We start from the raw sequence: 13,260 nt of genomic DNA on the forward strand, positions 1-13,260 counted from the left end.
AATTAGATTGGACTCAGTCTATGAGAGAAGAGATTTCAAGCTCAGAATTTGGAATGGACCTCAAAGATCACCTGCTTTAACTCCCTATTCCTCAATCAACCTTCATTTTATTGTACGCATTATTTCTGTCTTGTACATGTGGCCATCTCAAATACTTGCAAGCAGCAGCAGGGTATAAATTATAAATAAATAAAAGTTCACCTCCCTCCCAATTTAATAGATTTGGAAATGAGGGCCCAGAAGGGAGAAGTCACTTCCTAGGCCCAAAAGGAAGAAGTAACTTCCTAAGGCCATATGATTAGTGAGTTCTTCCTTGGGGATCCTAGGATCTTTTAGCCCTTTCCTCAAGGAATCACGAAAAGATGCAAATAATGAGGTTATAATCAACATTTATTGAGTGCCTAAGGTCCAAGCATTATGGTGGGCACTTTCACATACACCATGTTCACAAAGAGATAAAATAATTTCAATCTTTAATCCTGACTTTTTATTTTGTGGGTTACTCTATCTAATAAGAGAGGCACAGGCTTTGGAATCAGAAAGATCAAGTTTCCACCACTTAGGGCTTCAGAACGGTATTTTACTTCTCTGAACTTCTAGCCCTTCCGTATTAGAAACAGTGTAACACCACATACTTCACAGAGTTGTTTTAAGAGTTAAAGATTAAGGTATCAAGCACAGGGTATGGCTCACAGCAGATACTCAGAAACTGGTAACTATTGTTACCATTCCCTAAGGGACAGATCTGGTAAAGTGAAAGAACGTGGGAACGGAAGTTGAAACCTCCATTCACGAGCTGTGTAACACTGCCCGTCGGTCAATCATCAACTTCCTGACAGCCTACTATGCACCAGGCAGTGTGATAGGGCTATAAAAATGGGCAAAGCAATGTCTCAGAGAGGGTGGCAGACTTTAAACAAACACTGCCATTACGAGGTGAAGAGCGCTGCAACGGAATTCGGTCTCCAGCGCTCGGGGGCGGGGGCTGCTAGCCTCAGTTTCTCTATCTGTCTAGTGGGAGGATCAAACGAGATGACAGCAGATAGGCTGTATAAAGCTCACAGCATTATTGTTGTGAATAATGAAGAATAACAGGACAGAGGCGGGGGACCACCTGCCTCCTGGGACTGGATCTGGGCGGCAACAGCGCAGGCCCGCTCGCCCACAGAAAGCGGTGGTGCTGGGGACCTTCCCTCAGGTGCCGACCCCCAGCTGCGCCGCCGGTAACCGAGAGGCCAAGCCAGCCGCCTCCGCCCCCACTCGGCGCGCCACAGCGGAAGTGGCAGCCCCAGCAGTTGGCGGGTGTCGGCAGAAAAGGGCGGGGGGAGATCGTGCGCAGCGGCCTAAGGCCGTGGAGTGGCGGGACCGCCGGGGGTCTCACCTGAAGCAAGGAGGGTCCTCCAACACCAGCACGCGGCAAGAGCAAGATGGCTACCTCAGTCGAGACAGAGAAAGACGAAGGCGGCCGCGGCGGCGGGAGTCGGTCCCACGTGACACATCCGTCCCCGCCTCTCTCTCACCAGAGCAACCTATCCCGGGAGCCCATATACGAACTACAAAGCCCAGGCTGCTCTGCGCGTCCCAATAGAAAAGCGGCAGGTGCAGGGGGCCGCGCTGCATCCCGGAGCTTGCAGTCTGCCTGGTGTTCCATTGTGTCCGTGCCTGCAGTTTGTAGAGAGCCTAATAAAAGGGCTGTGTGTATTTTTGTTTGGGTGTCTACTTTCGCCGGATGTCTTTCACTAGGAATTAAGTACGCACTGTCGAACTTAACTAGTGCGGACTCACGAGTGTGCAGACTCAACTAGTCTCCACTCAGGAGACACGGGAAATTTTGACCTGTTTGTTATGCATCAGAGAGGAAAACTGAGAAATACTTAACCCACGAATTTTAAAAACAACAAAAACAAATAGATTTAACCAGAAGAAGCTTTACACTTTAAGTGCCTGCAGTAACTTATGTCTTGGTGCCCTGAAGAGCTAGGTCAATTTTGCAATGAGAGGTTCCAAGTTTGGTTTTCTCAGAGCTTCCATCAGTTGATTGCATCATCCCTGAGTGGAAGAATTTGGGTTACAAGGAAAAATAAGGTGCAGTGCTTCTTCTCCAGCAGGAAGGGGCATGCTTGCAGGCACGAGACCATGCACCGCAGAACAGACTCGCCAGGTCTCTTCGAGACTCGAGCAGGAACCTGAGAATGAAATCCGGTTGTCTGCTTTTTTTTTATTTGCGAAGGGGGAGGGGGGGACCCGAAGCCAATGGGCACCCCGCCCACTGTTGGGTGCTGCTGACTTCACAGATCAATAATTTGCGTAGTGAATATTAAGTGAGCGGTTTTTTGGGGGAGGGGCTAGCCCGCAGGCGGACGCAAGCAACGGATGCAACCAGCAACGGTTCTCCCGAGCCTCCTCCCCACCCCCTACTATCTCGGCCCATCTTTTCTCTCGGTACTCGGACTGAAAGTCCGGAACCTGGGGAAGCAACTAGCGCTCAAAAGCAGCCCCCGCAGCCTTCTTCGTGATCTGCACCTTTAAACTCTCACTCCGTCCCAAACCGGACCCCGGAGGCACCACCCACATCCGTCTAACATCACTTCCTTCAAGGTTAGAAAAAAAAAAAAAAAAAAAAAATCTGGGAACAGGAGCGGATGGGCTGAGCAGCACTTGGGAAACCGCGCGGACTTTCTGCTAGGACTCGGGCCCTACGTCTGCTCAGCCCCGTGGCTCCGCGCACCTACCATCATGGAGCTGCGGCCTCGTCTCGGAGCCACCTGTTTGCTGGGCTTCAGTTTCCTGCTCCTCGTCACCTCTTCTGATGGACATAATGGGCTTGGAAAGGGTCAGACCGTGTTCTTATCTTAATCTTTACTTATCCTGGGCCCCAGCCCGGGACAACCCTCTTCTTGTTCTAACATGATCCCTTTCTCATTTTATCTCTGTGGCCACGCTAGATTTCTTTTTATCCTCTCGAACTGCTCCTGGAATTTGGGGTGAGGAGTAGCGGGTCTGGGGAATGTTGAGATGGGGAAGTTTTACTTGAGGCCTCCCTGAATTCTTGGGTTGGGGTAAGGAATTTCCCTTATGTTAGGAAAAGCATGTTTAAGAGACCAGCATAGTGTCTAGCACTTGGTAGGCCCCCAGGCACCGTTACCTTCCCTCCTGGGAGAAATAGGACCTTTGGGGATCTGTATATTTAGACCCTTGCCCTGGGTCTAAGAGTCCCCTCCTCACCTCTTCTTTTAAGAGCTAGGTTACTGCTTCCTTACCTTGGAGCGAACAGCACCTATATCCTAGGGAGGGGTGACTGGCACAAAAGGAAGGGCCAGATGAAGGGTCAAAGGTGTGATGTTAGAAACCGCAACGAAGAGTAGCCCCCCCGCTCGCCGCAACTAGAGAAAGCCCGCACACAGCAACGAAGACCCAATGCAGCATATATATATATATATATATATATATATATATATACACACATATAAAAGGCTCAGTTCATTTTGGGGAAAATGTCTGCCCAACACCCTGGTTGGAATAACCATAGTTATTTGGTGGGAAGCTCAGCTTGCAGCTCAATCATACAAGAGCTTTTTCCCTCAAAACAACCAGGGAACTTTGGCGAACAGTAGAAGGTCACCAACAGTTGTTCTTGGTTCCTTGGTGTGGTTCAGTAGGTGTGTCTGAAGAAACTGAGTTTTTCTGAAGAGTGAGGGGGCAGTGGTTATGAATGGAGAATAAGAGGTGTGACCCCCTACTCCATCCATCCCATTACCTACATCTTTATTGGAACTCAGGGTTTTATGCTTTTTCTAAGTGGTTGTGTGGTAGCATGCATTCCCCTCCCTTTCCTTTTTTTTTTTTTTTGTAGTGACATTGCTGTATGGAATGTCTCTGCTGCAATCCTGCTGTTGTTAATTGTGTTTTATCCTCCCTATTTGCACATTTATTGGTGGGTGATGAGATTGGGTGGACGTTCAGTGTGCCTGAATGCAGTCAGTCCTTCATTCAGTAAATAATTTTTGATCACCAGCCGTATTACAGGCATGGTCCTAGGCACTAGGGATATATCAATGGATAGGACAGACAAGGTTCCGCTCTCACAAAACTTATATTCAATTCAGAGAGACAGAGAGTAGATACATGAACAAATTAATAGGCAAGATAATTTCAGCTAGGGATGAGTTCTAGGAAGAAAATGGAACTGATGGAGTAGAAAGGCTGGGGAAGGATGAGGGAGCTGGCATTACTTGAGCTAGGAAGGTCAGGGGAGACTTCTCTGAGAAGGTGACATGTGGGTTTCCATCTCAACGATGAAACTGCACAGTGAATTCTGTTGAGCCAGAATGTTTTAAGTACTGACAGTCCCATTTTAAAGCAGATTATTGTATATTTAGTGTAAAATTGTACTGAAGGAGACAGAAGAGTATAGTGTTAGGAGTGTGTGTTTAGATTTGAGTTTTAATTTATTCTGCCACTAACCAGCTGAGAGGCCAAGGGCAGGTTGCTAAACTTCTCAAAGCTCAGTTCCTCATCTGCAAAAGGGGCAGAATAATAACTACCTCAGACACGCAACAAATAATTTACCCTGTTCCAGTATACTGTGTTAGGTGTAGGCAATACCTTGGAGTCATGTATTCAGTATTCCTTGTTAGACATTAAGCTCTGTGTGGTTGTTCCAGTTACCATTGCTGCATTATAAACCACCCCCAAATTCAGTGGTGTAAATAAATCATTTTATTATGCTCACGATTCTGTGGGCTAGGAATTCAAACAAGGCACAGTGGGGAAGGTATATGTCTTGGATCCAAGTCTGGGGCCTCAGCTGAGCTGGTTACTTCTACGTGTGGTCTGTCTTCATGGGCTAGTGTGGGCCTCCTCACCATATGACAGCTAGATTCCACGAGTGAGTGCCCTAAGAGAACAAGGTGAAAATGCATGGGATTTTTATCATCTAGCTGTACAAGTCAAATAGCATCACTTCCACTGTACTCTGTGGGCATGTTCAAGGGCAAGGGAAATTAAGCACACCCCCTCCATCTCCCATGGGAGGAATGTTGAGGTCCCATTGTAAAAAGAGCATGTGGGGGCTTCCCTGGTGGCGCAGTGGTTGAGAGTCCGCCTGCCGATGCAGGGGACACGGGTTCGTGCCCCGGTCTGGGACGATCCCACATGCCGCGGAGCGGCTGCGCCCGTGAGCCATGGCCACTGAGCCTGCGCATCCGGAGCCTGTGCTCCGCAACGGGAGAGGCCACAACAGTGAGAGGCCCGCATACCGCAAAAAAAAAAAAAAAAAGAGCATGTGGAATGGGAGATATTGTTGCAGCCATCTTTGGAAAGTACAGACTGCCCCAGTAAGGTAGGACCATTTCTGTCTTATTATTCGTGCCCAGGAATATTTGTTGAAAGAAAAAATGAATGGTACACATGATCGTTGAGATTCCTGTCTTTTTCAGCTCACAGTCTGAAGACTGTCAGGACAAGTAAGCAGGCAATTACATGATACTGTGATATGTACTGTAAGCAGGGAAATAGCAGGTAACTTAGGAGCATATAGAAGGGCAACCTTGGTGGGGGGGGGCTGTGTTGTGAGGATTAAACAAAAAAACAAAAAGTATTTAATATGTGTCACAAACTTAGAAAAGTGTTTATTTAATATTTATTATTATATCCTCCCAAAGAAGAATATTGAATTGTTCCTGAAAGGAGTTAATAATATTTCAAACTGTTTTTGTTTGTTTGTTTTTATTTTTTTGTATCTTGTGAGTGTGGTTTCTTGGAAAATAGATTACAGTTCACCACCCACCTCCCAAAAAAGTGCTACCTGGAGCAGTGATGAGTAAGATTTCTTCCCAGATGTTTAAGTAGTTTTGACTCTTTCCAGAAGATGGCCTGGTGGTTTGCAGAGAGGAGAGACGGAATGACCCTAGTGTTTTCATTAAGAAGAGGAAGTACAGTGGTGTGGTGTGAGCACTGGATAGAAATCAGGAGGCCTGAATTTTAATCCTGGTCAGACTCTATAGCCAGCTCTCCTCTTCCCTGGGGATCATTTATTACATGAGAGACCTGGAACTAGAAATGATTCCTAAGAGTCCTTCCAGCTCTAACATCCTAGAGTTCTAAAATAATTTTGTTGTTTCCCGTGTGCTAAAAATTTGGAATATGTATCACCTGTGGGGAGGAGTGTAATGATTAACATTTACTGTATATTTGCTGTATTCCAGGAACCGTTCTGTGCATTTTTCTTGTATTGACTGGTTTAATCCTCATAATAACCCTCTAAGATAGATAATATATTTTTTTCCTTGTGAAGTTGACATTTTATTAAATAAATATTTTCATTCATTAAGATATTATATTTTCAATATTTTATTACAGTAGTTATTAAACACATAGCAAAGTTGAAAGAATTTCGCAGTGGACCCCCTTATGTCTACCTCCCAGGTCTACCATTGATGTCTGACTATCCTTGTCCTATCATGTCTCTCTCCACGTAGTCATCTATCCATGTGTAAATCCATTTTTTTCTTACAGCATAGATAATATTTTTTCATCATTATCCCCATTTCACAGATGAAGAACCTAAAATGGGACACAGGAGTCACATAGCTAGTAAGTGGACCAGCTGAGATACGAATTCCAGAGCTTCTGTTCTCAACAATATACCACTCCTGCTCAGAATGCAGAAACTCCTTTGAAAACTTTAAAGAAGGAATGAGAAAGTTTTCAGTGGGGGCGGTTCATGTGCTCTCCTGCCTGAAACAGAAATGGATGGCTTTGTCAAGTCTCAGATGCAAATTTGGCACTGACACATATGGAATGTTTACCTTCCATACTGTGACCTATTCACAGTCGCAACAGCCCTATGGGACAAATATTTCTGTTAGTCATATTTTGCATACGGGAAAACAGCAAGTGGCTAAACTAGGTCTGTTTGATGCAGACAGACTTCATTTAGCCACTGTGTTATTCCACCTCTTAGGTACAGTGTTCCCTGTTTCAGAGACTTGGCTGCCAGTTCTGACACTTAACCTTTTGTTTTGTCAGCTGGGAGAGGGTGGATAATACTTTTCTGATGTCCTTAGCTTACACTCGTGAAAACAATTTGAGCATGAAGGGCTTGGGAATTCTGATGTAAATGCTGTGTTTGGAAATTGTCACTTTCCTTTTTTTCCCCCTTTTAAATTAATGTTTTAGGTCAGGAGCTGCTAATATGGGAGCTTTCAGCTCACTCTGCAGATAACTGGAGTAAATAAAGTGTCTGTGCAGGTGATACTTTAGGAAATTGGACTGTCTTCAGATGTTCCACGTTGGCATGGGTGTGAGTGTGGGTGTTATTGGGGAGTAGCTAGCAACACAGTAAGCACTGTACCTTTTCAAGTTGCTTTTGAAGGGAAACATAAGGACCCAGGTTTTCCAGACCTGAAGTCTGTGTTTTCATTCTGCTTTGGTGAAGCCACATTCCTTTATTCATTTATTCATTTTTATCTTTGCTAGAGAGTCAGTGAAGTATCGTGAGCAAACTACAGACTCTGGAACACCACCATGTAGGTTCTAATCCCAGCTCTGGCACTTACTAGCACTGTAGCCTTGGGCAAGCTATTTAACTTCACCTTCCATATCTGTAAAATGAAGACAATTAAGTTTCTACCTCATAAGTTTACTGTGAGGATTAAATAATACATGTAAAAGCATGAACAACAATGGCTGGCATATAATAAATGGCATATAAGTGTTAGTTATTAATGCTATTATATTATCGTAATTATAACATAGAGTAAGCACTCAAAAAATGATGGTGCTGATTATTACTCGTGAAAAATTCCAATGTACTTTTTAATATGAATTTTCAAAGAAATTTTATACACGTAGTGAACTGTTTCAAATTATACCTCTAGACTTACTCGTAGGGATAATGCAGTAGGGCAGCCAGGGGCACTGGAAAAGCATTTTAATTAGGAATCAGACTAAATTCTGGTTGTGGCTTCCTTTGTGGTCTTGGGTAGCCTCTTCCGTTTTCCAGGCCTTTGTAATATGAGAGGATTAGAGTGATCTCTAAGTTTGTGGTGTCCGATAAAGTAGCACTAGGAATATGTCATTCTTAATTTTTAAATTAATTAAAATAAAATAAAATAAAATAAAAAATTCAGCACCTCTGTTGCATTAGCCATGTTTCAAGTACTCAACAGCTAATAGCTACCATATTGAACAGTGCAGCTATAGAAATTTCCATCACTGGAGAAAGTTCAATTGAACAGTCCTGCCCTAGGCTCTCTCTTAGCAATAACCTCCTATGGCTGTAAGCTTTGTCACCTAGCTTCTGAGTAGTCCATGTTTATGGAGAAATTTTATTTTGCCTGATAGTAATCTAGCTTCCCTGACTTTCTTTTGGCTGACATTTGCCTGGGATATATTTTTCAATCATTTTACTTTTGACTTTTACAAGTCCTTTTGTCTTAGGTGTTCTTGTAAACATAGAGGTAGTTTCTTTTTGTTTTGTTTTTTTTTAACCAAAATCTGACAAATTCTGTCTTTTAACTTTAACTGGCAAGTTTAGTTCACTTATGTTTGTGGTGATTATTGACAGAGCTGGTCTTATTTCTCTCATCCAATTTCCGTTGCTACTGTTTTTTCTATCCTTATTTGCTCTTTTTTGCCCTTTCATTGGGGGTTGAGTATTTGCTGGTTCTTATCTTGCTTTATCTCCTTTATGAGTTTGGAAGTTGGCACTCTAGTTCTGTTCTTTTAGTGGTTACTTTTGAAATTTTACTCACATATTTAACAAAATCTAACATTAATATCTTAACCCCCCAATGGTTAGTGGGCCTTAGAATATTTTAACTTCAGTCTCTTCCTCTTTCCTTATAAGCTGTTGTTGTCCAATATTTTAATTCTCTCTCCTTTTTTAACTCTATAAATTAAGCATTAAATTTTTATACAGATAATATTTAGATTTATCTACATGTTTACCAGTTAATTTGCTCACTGTTCCTTGTATTTAGGCTTTCTTCTGGAATCACTTCTTTCCTGAAACATGCCTTTTATCACTTAGTTTCTCTGGTTTTCTCCCAGAAGACTATTTCGTATTTACTTTTGTCTCTTCAAACCTCCAATACTTCCTCCACAATCCTTGCTTTCAGCCAGTCACCACGCTTCCTATTTAACAGAAGGTAGAAGGACTCGGAAGAGACCTTTCAAAAATTGTCACCACGAGATTTACCTACCTTCTAGCACCAGTATCCATATATCCTTCCTTTCCTGTCTTTACTGGATGAGCTATCAGGGCTCCTAGCAAAGGCTGATCCCTCTACTTGAGTACTAAATCCCATCTCCTTTCATCTACTCAAGATATTTTCTACTCTCCCTTTTAGTCCTGTATCATCAGTTTTTCTACCTTTATTATATCATTTCTATCAGCTTTCAACATCCTATACTTTCCTCCATATTGAATAAAAACCTTTCATGGACTCACAGCTGCCTCTAGCAATTGCCCCTGTACAGCAAAATTCTTTAAGAGAGTTGTGTGTACTTGTTCTCTAATTCTTCCCCTGGGCTGTCTTGATCTTGCTCTAATCATCTTTTCATCCTCGCTCCTCTATTGAAACTGGTCTTGTCAAGGTCAGCATTATTCTCCACTTGTTAAATCCAGTGGTCATTTCTGATTTAATAGGAGCATTGGTGTCAGTGGATCATCCTTCCTTCTTGAAACATCTTGGAAACACTTGGCTTCTGGGATTGCATGTGCTGCTGGTTTTCTGCTGATCTCACTGGTAGTTCTTTCCCACATCTTTGGCTGGTTCTTCTTTATCTCCCTTAACCTGGGAGTGCTCCAGGGCTCCTGGACTCCCTCTTCATCTACACTCACTCCCATGGTGATCTTATTCAGTCTTAAGCTTTAAATAACATCAGTATGCTGATAACTGTCCCTTGAATTCCGGGCTCAGATATTCAGTTGCTTATTCAGCATCTCTACTTAGATGTCTAGTAAGCATCTCAAAATGAACATTTCCAAATCCAAGCTCTTTAATGTTCCTTTCTAAAACTCACTCCACCTACTCTCTTTCCCATCTCTATTAATGACAACTCCATTCTTCTAGTTGCCCAGGCCAAAAACCTTAGAGTCATTCTTAACTTCTCTCACCCCATATCCAGAACAAAATCCTTTTGCCTTTACCTTCAAAATATGTCCAGAATCTGATAGGATCTACTCCCTCTACCACCACAGTTGGTCCAAACCACTGTCATTGCATGATTGGATTATTGCAATAACCACTTTCCCAGTCTCTTTTGTTTTTGCCTTTCTCTCCTGTATTAGTTTGCTAGGGCTGCAATAACAAAGCACCACAAACTGAGTGGCTTAAACAACAGAAACTTATTGTCTCACAGTTCTGGAGACTAGAAGTTCAAAATCAAGGTATTGGCAGTATCGGTTCTTTCTAAAGGCTGAGGGAAGGGTCTGTGCCAGGCCTGTCTCCTTATAGATGGCTGGGTTCTCTCCCTGTGTGAATATCTGTGTCCACATTTCTCTTTTTTATATGGACACCGTATTGGATTAGGTCTCACCCTGATGACCTCATTTCAACTTGATTACCTCTATAAAGATCCTATTTCCAAATAAGGTCACAATCTGAGGTACTGGGGATTAAGACTCCAACATATCATTTTTGGAGGGACACAGTTCAACCCATAGCACTTCCTTTAGTCTGTTTTCATCACAGAAGCTAGAGCAATCATGTTAAAACAAATCACATCATGTTACCATTGATACTTTGCTCAAAACCCACTAAGAGCTTAGTAAAAGCAAGAATCTTTATAGTGGCCTATCAGGCCCTGCATTGTCTACTCCCTCCCTTGCCTCTTTGTCCTTACCTCCTTCTGCTTTGAAGGACAGCATTGTTTAGTGCTTACAAGTAAGGAGTCTGGACCCTGAGTGCGTAGGTTCAGTTTCCAGCTCTGATGCTCATTAGCTGTGTGAACTTGGGCAAGTTACTTAAACTTTGTGCCTTGGTTTTCTCATGTGTAAAATGGTATTAATAAGAGTACCTACCTCTAGGGTTGTTATGAAGATCAATATTGGTATAGTACTTAGAATAGTGCCTGGTATATTAATAGCAAATACTTGTAGCAATTCTCCAGTCCCAGACACTGTTCTAAATTCTTTTTGTTGTTGTTATATTCATTCATTTCTTTTAGTTTTTAGATTCCACATATAAGTGGAAACATACAGTATTTTTTTTAATTTTTTTTTAACATACAGTATTTGTCTTTCTGTGTCTGACTTATTTCACTTAGCATAATACCCTCCAGATCCATCCATGTTGGTGCAAATGGCAAAATTTAATTCTTTTTTATGGCTGAGTAATATTCCATTATATATATATAAAGTATATATTATATGTATATATAATTTTTTTTTCTTTTTGGCCACACTGCGTGCCTTGTGGGATCTTAGTTCTCTGACCAGGGATTGAACCTGGGCCACCATAGTGAAGGTGCTGAGTCCTAATGACTGGGAATTCCCCTGTATATACCACATCTTCTTCATCCATTCATCTGTTGATGGACATTTAGGTTGCTTTCATATCTTGGCTGTTGGTAAATAATGCTGCTATGAACATTGGGATGCATGTATCTTTTTGAATTAGTTTTCGATTTTTTCTAGGTATATACTCAGGAGTGGAATTACTGGATCACATAGTAGTTCTATTTTTCATTTTTAAAGGAACCTCCATACTGTTTTCCACAGTGTGCCAATTTACATTCCCACCAACAGTGTGCAAGGGCTCTCTTTTTTCCATATCTTCTTCAACATCTATTATTTGTTGTCTTTTTCAAGATAGCCATTCTGAAAGCTGTGAGGTGATATCTCATTGTGGTTTTGATTTACATTTCCCTAATGACTAGTGATGTTGAGTATTTTTTCATGTGCCTATTGGCCATTTCTATGTCTTCTTTGAAAAAATGTCTATTCAAATCCTCTGCCTATTTTTTAATTGGGTTGTTGGTTTTTTTAATATTGAGCTGTATGAGATGTTTATATATTTTTGGATATTAACCCCTTATAGGTCATATTATTTGCAATTTGTTTTTCCATTTTGGTAGGTTGTCTTTTTGTTTTGTCAGTGGTTCCCTTTGCTGTGCAAAAGCATTTAAGTTTAATAAGGTCCCATTTGTTCCTTTTTGCTTTCATTTCTTTTGCCTTAGGAGACTGATACAAAAAAATATTGCTACGATTTATGTCAAAGAGTGTTCTACCTATGTTCCCTTCTAGGAGTTTTATGGTTTCAGGTCTTACATTTAGGTCTTTTTAAAATTAATTAATTAATTAATTTTACTTTTGGCTGTGTTGGGTCTTTGCTGCTGCTTGTGGGCTTTCTGTAGTTGCAGTGAGTGGGGGCTACTCTTCGTTGCAGTGTGAGGGCTTCTCATTGCGGTGGCTTCTCTTGTTGCAGAGCACGGGCTCTAGGCATGTGGACTTCAGTAGTTGTGGCGCATGGGCTTAATTGCTCCATGGCATATGGAATCTTCCCGGACCAGGGCTCGAACCTGTGTCCCCTGCCTTGGCAGGCAGATTCTTGACTACTGCACCACCAGGGAAGTCCACCATTATTTAATTTAATCTCCTTAAAAACTGAATTAGGCGATATCTCCATTTTACAGGTATGAAAACTGAGGCTTGAGGTATAGGACTGTCCATGGTCCCATACACCTAGAAAGCAGTGGATTTGGGACTTGAACACCATGCTTTTGACAAAGGAAAGCCTTTTTTTATGAGTATCTTGTGAACATGCCACATTTCTTTCTTGGGTCTTTGCCCTTTGTTCATGTGTGAATGTTTATGAGGCTCTTTTCTTCCAGGTTTTGGAGATCACATTCATTGGAGGACACTAGAAGATGGGAAGAAAGAAGCAGCTGCCAGGTACAAGATATGGTTTTAGGTTACTTACGGTGGTAAAACACTTTCCAGCCCTCAACTTAGCATTAATTTCAGGTGAAGGATTATGCCAAGGCAGAGCAATGGAGGGGCTGCCTGATAACAACAATAATAATAATACTACCTAACATTTATTAAGTGCTTACTATGCACCAGACATTGAATTATGTGAATTAACTCATTTAATTCTCACAACAACTCTTTTGAGGTGGGTACTGTTGTTATCTTCGTTTTACAGATGAGAAAACTAAGGCATAGATCAGTTAAATAACTTGCCCAAGATCACACAGCTAGTTAAGTGGTGGAGCCAAGATCTGGACCCAGACACTCTGGCTTCAGAGCCT

At 42.1% G+C, this 13,260-nt stretch overlaps 2 protein-coding genes across 4 annotated transcripts in view; one reads left to right on the top strand and one right to left on the bottom strand.

Annotated features, from left to right (window-relative positions):
- The window catches only part of BTF3L4 (basic transcription factor 3 like 4), a 28,378-nt gene extending 26,887 nt beyond the window's left edge, over positions 1-1,491 (bottom strand). The window contains exon 1 of the mRNA XM_027108563.1: positions 1,382-1,491. The gene's annotated coding sequence lies outside the window, so the exon portion shown is untranslated. The remainder of the gene's footprint in view (positions 1-1,381) is intronic.
- Positions 1,492-2,477: 986 nt separating this feature from the next.
- Positions 2,478-13,260, top strand: part of TXNDC12 (thioredoxin domain containing 12) — a 103,801-nt gene continuing 93,018 nt past the window's right edge. The window contains exons 1-2 of one of the 3 annotated variants that reach the window (XM_027108560.1): positions 2,478-2,833; positions 12,841-12,901. In XM_027108560.1, coding sequence (XP_026964361.1) covers positions 2,737-2,833; positions 12,841-12,901 — 158 coding nt within the window. In that variant the 5' untranslated portion in view covers positions 2,478-2,736. The remainder of the gene's footprint in view (positions 2,834-12,840; positions 12,902-13,260) is intronic. The other 2 variants (XM_027108557.1, XM_027108558.1) reach the window with 2 other exon arrangements.

The sequence above is a fragment of the Aethalodelphis obliquidens genome, unplaced genomic scaffold (genome assembly GCF_003676395.1).
Source record: "Aethalodelphis obliquidens isolate GAN/ISIS:26980383/991018 unplaced genomic scaffold, ASM367639v1 scaffold9, whole genome shotgun sequence".
NCBI classification, from domain to species: Eukaryota; Metazoa; Chordata; class Mammalia; order Artiodactyla; family Delphinidae; genus Aethalodelphis; species Aethalodelphis obliquidens.